Source organism: Plectropomus leopardus, chromosome 9, assembly GCF_008729295.1.
Source record: "Plectropomus leopardus isolate mb chromosome 9, YSFRI_Pleo_2.0, whole genome shotgun sequence".
NCBI lineage: Eukaryota > Metazoa > Chordata > Actinopteri > Perciformes > Serranidae > Plectropomus > Plectropomus leopardus.
Window position 1 is genome coordinate 28,346,543 of NC_056471.1, and position 6,000 is coordinate 28,352,542.

The window sequence follows — 6,000 nt, forward strand, 5'->3', positions numbered from 1 at the left end:
AAACTACTACTTCTAAAAACTGCACTGCTGTTTCATTTTAAAGCAAATAAATTACAATGGATACAATAATTTCAGATATCAACATGAATTCAAAAAGAGTTAGGATGCTGTGTCACTTGTCTTGAAGCTGGTTTGGCAAAAAAAAAACTTCTCCAACTAAAGACCAAATCACAGTGACATCACACTAACACCAGCCACTTCTGGCAAAATGTAATTAAGCCAACTTAAAAGAAAAAAATCAATACACTATATCTGAATATTTTCTCTGATTCTCCTTACACACTAACCAACTGAGCCTGCAGTACATCAGCAACTCCTGTATTCTGCTCATAAATTACTAAGTAAAGTATTTTTCATATTAAATTAAATTTCTTTTCATTTCACGTTTCTTGACTTTTGCAATACTTGCTTTTATTTTCATTTTCTCTAACTGTGTTTATGTTGTGCACCAAAGTAAATTACGTAAATCATACCTCATATAACAACAACAACAACAACAACAACAACAACAACAACAACAATAATAATAATAACAACAACAACTGAGCAATAAACCAGATTCTGAGGTTATAAATCAAAGGGAAACCCTTATTTAAGTCTTTATAAAGACTAACATTTTTATAAATAAATGAAAAACATTCCCAATTCCAAACTGCACTGAGTGGAAGGCATCTCTGTGTCGCAATGCGCTTGTTTGTCTCTTCCCTCTTTCACCCTCCTCATTGCGATGCATCACTCAGTAAAACAAGGGCTTAAACTTTCTCAGCGAGAGTTGTCTCGCATTTTTATTCCCTCTTTTTTTTTGTTCCTCTGCTGAGCACCATCTATCATCTTTTCCATACCTTCACGGCTGGGTGGAGGCCCGAGTCAAACAGGGCTTCGTTTTTAATGATGTTGCCGACTCCTGGCATGACAGCCTGGTCTAGGAGAACGTCACAGAGCATCCTGCTGCTTTGGCTCCTCACTGCCTCCTCTGAGCGGGAGAAGCTGAACTTGGAGGAGCACACATCCAGACTCTCCATAGCCCTCACCCTTTGCTCACAGTCCTCTGTCAGCCTGCGAGCACACAGTTTTTACAGTACTGGAAGACTTTTGAAAATACATCGCTGCTGTTAGTGAAAGTGTATCGCGAGGTCACCGGGTGCATCCTTGAGGTTATACATTTCAAAATTGTTTCTTTCACATATTCTGTGGCAGTTTGTTTGTTATGAGATAGGACGGCGCAGGTTAAATTTTCAGACAGTAGAAATAAATGTCTGTCTGGCTACAGAACAGCACACCAGGACCTTACAATCAATGAACAGGACAAATGTCGAGGCTGTGTTTTTCATGCAACAATAGCCACTGTCTTCAGACACAGTCTAATGTAGGACATACCCACTGAATGAGACTCATACCCCAAGGTGAACTTCTGTCACCTCAATCTATCTAGGCTACGCCGGTGTCCCCGTTACCTTATTTCCACGGTGCTGTCAAAGAAGCACACAATGTCGTTAGTCAGGTGTATTTCCAGCACTGGTGCAGAGCCAGTCCTCTCCTTCCTCTCAGCAGGGTTTATACGCATCGATCCATTCATACCAAAGTGGACTCTAAAGGATGTCGGCATGAAAGGAAGAGGGAAAGGAAAGAAAAATTCCACTTAAAGATAGCATGTCTCAATTTATAAGACTTGACAACAAAAGGACAGAAAGGAGCCTTGTGGTTGGAGATTCTTTTGTGTGATAGGAATGTCACCGGCTCACATCCAGCTGCAGCTTGTGTGACCGTCTCTCAACAGCCACGTAAACTCTTGCTCTCACATAAGGCACGAACACTTCTACTTGTTTGCTCACACAAACAAAGCCATATACTGATCTCTTTCTTGTACACACACACATAAACAAACAGAGAGAGGATAAGCGTATAAAACATTTAATATTGTTTATACAGTGGAAGTCATCTCTTTAATACTGACTGTATTAAACCATTGGGACCAAAATGGTTATAAGAAATGATTTTTTAATGTTTTATTTTTAAAGTCAAAGCTTTTTTTGAGGTTTTCGAATGAAGCTTCAACTGTCTGAAAACCTAAACTGAATAATGTGATTAATCTGATTAAATTAGTTGCTCTTTTTGTTTTTCTAAATCAACTTTCTTTGATGAATATGGTGCTGTTAAATTGCTATACTTTTTCAACCACAGTGAAAATACTGAATCTAAAAGACTAATCACAGACACATATGGACTGAAGCAGAATATTATGTTAGATAAAAACATAATGTGAATTTTAGAAATAACAACATCCATCTTTTTTCAATATTTTCTTTACTTTTGAACTTAGTCTGGAATTATTGGAAATGTTTGAATAAGAAACAGTCCCACTGTATACAGCCAGATATATTTATCAACATCAGCCACCCATTTCAATTAAGATGAATGAAAAAAACTAAATTAACTTATTTCCTTTGGTATGGTCCTGCAGCAATCAACAAAGAACACAAAGGTAAACACATAAACAAATAAATTATAATTAAGTGAGAAGACTGAGGAAAATGTTTTCTCTGGTTCTCTCCATAAAGTATTAACACACCAGGCACAACACCCTCTGGATTTTGTGATTCAACTAAAAGATTCAGCTTTAACATTTTTACCATAGTTTCCAATACTTTGTTTCAATAGCAGCTGTTACCAATCAATAGTTGCCCTGCAGAATTTTAATGAGGATACATATTTTGATCATCCTTTAGTCTTTTTATTGCAACTACATCATCATTTGGCCTCAGTGTTAGTAATTATTTCTTAATTATTCACACTTATTACTGATATGGTGATATAGTATATATTCTATATTTTATATAAAAATAATTATATTTTAATGATATAAAATAGGTTTATATAATAATAATAATAATAATTTATCATAGAATATTTTATTACAAATATTGTTATCATTATTAACATTATTTTTGCAGCACTCAAAACAAAGTTGGAAGTGTTTTACATGGTTGAACCCAGATTAAAGGATTTCAGGGCTGCATTAAGGCAAATACATTCAGACAGTTAATTGTCACAGCAACACAAAAACAACATCGATGCCACACACAGATTTAAGTGGACCGAAATCACAGCTATCAAAGTTTATCAGGCTTTTAACTTAAATATAATAGAGGCACCATGTTTAGCGATTTATTTAGTTATCAAAAAAAGGGGACTTAATGTGATTAGCAGCACTATATCTGATAATCATCATCAGGTCACATAATCTTAGGGGTAACAGAATTTAAAATAACCCCACAGTTTGATAAGTACGTTAGCGTTAGCATCGAGAAAACTCGTCTAAAATTAAAGCTAACTTTACCTCAGAGCTTTAGGACCGAAGTACATGAAGAGCTCCTTGCCCAGAGTGTCAACTCCGGTATATGAACAACCATGAAACCCGTGGAAGACATTTCCCTCGGGGTTGTTTTTCTGTAAAGAGACAGAGGATGTTTAGCGTGCAGCAACAAAACGCAGCTAGCTTGATAACTAGCTAAAAACATTGTGACATAACGTAACTTACGGTTGATGTTGTCAAACTGCCTCTGATTTCCTTCACTTTCTGTCCTTTTTTGACTTTTGACCGAATTTTCTCTCCGTTTAACGTGCATCCCGGACCTTCAACCATCGTCGAGTTTATATTTTTAAGGACGTATTACAGTAAAATTGTCCTAAAGCGACTTAATGACAAAAGTTTGTTGTCGTCGTCTCGATTCCGCGCCAAAGGATTCAATCTTGCGCATGCGTGGTACGGTTTGTATCCGGAAATAGGCGTTCCATGCATGTTGTGTTTTAAAGGTACATTCACTCATTTATTTTACAGGTAAACGATATTTACTCCATAAAAAATCACAACAAATCACAGGATGATATCACTGGTAGTTACATTTGCACAACATTGCACTGTGAGATGCAATTTAAGTTTGCGTTTTTGGAAATTAACAGTGGTGAAAAGTAAAGTTCATTTACTGAGGTGCTGTAGTGCCAATTTTGATATAGCAGCCTACTTTACGGAAGTATTTCCTTATTATACTACTTTATATTTCGATCCCGCAACATTCTGGAGACAAATATTGTACTTTTTACTCCACTACTTTTACTAAAGTTACTTTGCAGATTTAGTTAAGTAAGTAATACAAAATATAAATAGCCTACATTTATAAATAATAATGTATTATTATGTACTAAGTTACCCAGTGCTAAATAGTTAAAATTGGCTCCACCTTTACCAGCTGCAACATTAAAAGTGACAAACACATTAAGGCACTAATAATCCAATAATGTAGGCTAATATAATATATGATTCTGAAGTGGGCCATTCTGCATAAGAAGTACTTTTAATTTTGGTACAGTAAATAGGCTATATTTTTATACTAATATTTTGTTCTTTTACAAAAGAAAGACTTTAAAGTCAGTACTTTTACTTGAGTATTTCTAAAAGCTATTAAAGATATCATGCGCAGAAAGAAAACAATTTTCTCTAATTGCCTTTATTAAAAGCTACAGCTCAACATTCGGTCTAAAAGAAATTGTAAATCTATTTCTCGGATACCACCTGCTCTCCACTCTTTTATAATCACTCTGAGTCAAACTGTGAAGTCCTCTAACAATTCTACACTGAATAATTTGGAGTTTTCAGTTTGCAGCCTTGTTGTAAAGGTCACTTCAAATTCTTGCATGCAAACTTTTTGATAACGTCAAACAGATTTACTGTAAACTTAAATTATAACCCTTGTGTCAACACCTCACCTTTTTTAGATGATTTAGGGTGCCAATAATCAGTGGTACATCTATGGGTGGGAGTAGTTTTCTCGACTGTCCACTTGAGGGCGGTGGTGTATCATTTTTGGGTCTGCAGGCAACACAAAGACATGTCTGATGAAACCTGCTATTTCAAATGTTTCAGGATGTAGATAGATAGATAGATAGATAGATAGATAGATAGATAGAATAGATAGATAGATAGATAGATAGATAGATAGATAGATAGATAGATAGATAGATATTTTATTACGCATTCAATAAGCATTATTTTTTATATATATTTACAGGAAAATTGTATACACACAACACAAATAACAACATGATGGCATGAAAATATAATTTCACAAAAAAGAAGGAAAAAAATAACAATACAGAGCAAAATAAATAAAATGACACAGATAAATAAAAATTAATAGGATCATAATAGGAAATTAAATAATTAAGTTGATACTACTGACGGATTTAAATAAAAACAAAACCCCTATATGACAGATTAAGGTGAGATAAATAAATAATTAAGATAGATAATAATAGTTCTATATAGTCCCACTCTTCACTCAAACAAATTTTCTCCCATTTTATGCTCTTGAATATTTTATCGTGATTGTAGCAATATTTTTTTTTTCATAGTAAAAGAACTTCCAATTGCATTTTTCAGGAAAATTTGACTCAAATTTGTTCTTGATGGAGCTTTAAATATAACTACTTTATCCAACAGAGTAATTGTATTCACATCTTAACCTATTTCCACATGTTTGGGCATTCAGTCTGAATTAGTGTCACTGATCCACACACAATTTCACAACTCATAATGTGAAAATATAAAGAGTAGGCTGGAAAGTATTGGATTACATTTTGACATTTTTTTTCCACACTACATAGTGTTTCAAGTTCCTGAAAATGTCCTTGTCGTGTCTTTCTAACTTCATCCATTATAGCATCGTCCCAGGTTGAATTTAACTGCCAGATGTGAGCCTTATGGCCCGCTCGTAATACCTTCCATGTTCATTTAAGGTGTCCCATCTGGTTGCAAAAAATCCAAAGGAATTATAATTTGCATTATTGTCAAAAGATTTTCTGCATGGCTTGCTTTCGTAATTGCAACAACTTGTTTGCGTTGCAGTTTCACCATCCAGAAGCCCTTCTGCGCGCCCAGATAAAAATAGATAGACTCCATGTTCTCCAGCCAAGTGCACAGCCATGCCCTCCTTCAAAAAAGGC

The 6,000-nt window shown here is 34.9% G+C and overlaps 1 protein-coding gene across 1 annotated transcript in view; it reads right to left on the bottom strand.

Moving 5' to 3' along the window:
• Positions 1-3,728, bottom strand: part of neil3 (nei-like DNA glycosylase 3) — a 13,887-nt gene extending 10,159 nt beyond the window's left edge. Inside the window, exons 1-4 of the mRNA XM_042493599.1 lie at positions 3,539-3,728; positions 3,338-3,447; positions 1,455-1,589; positions 843-1,056 (exon numbers count right to left, since the gene is read on the bottom strand). Coding sequence (XP_042349533.1) covers positions 843-1,056; positions 1,455-1,589; positions 3,338-3,447; positions 3,539-3,643 — 564 coding nt within the window. The 5' untranslated portion in view covers positions 3,644-3,728. The remainder of the gene's footprint in view (positions 1-842; positions 1,057-1,454; positions 1,590-3,337; positions 3,448-3,538) is intronic.
• Positions 3,729-6,000: the final 2,272 nt, after the last annotated feature.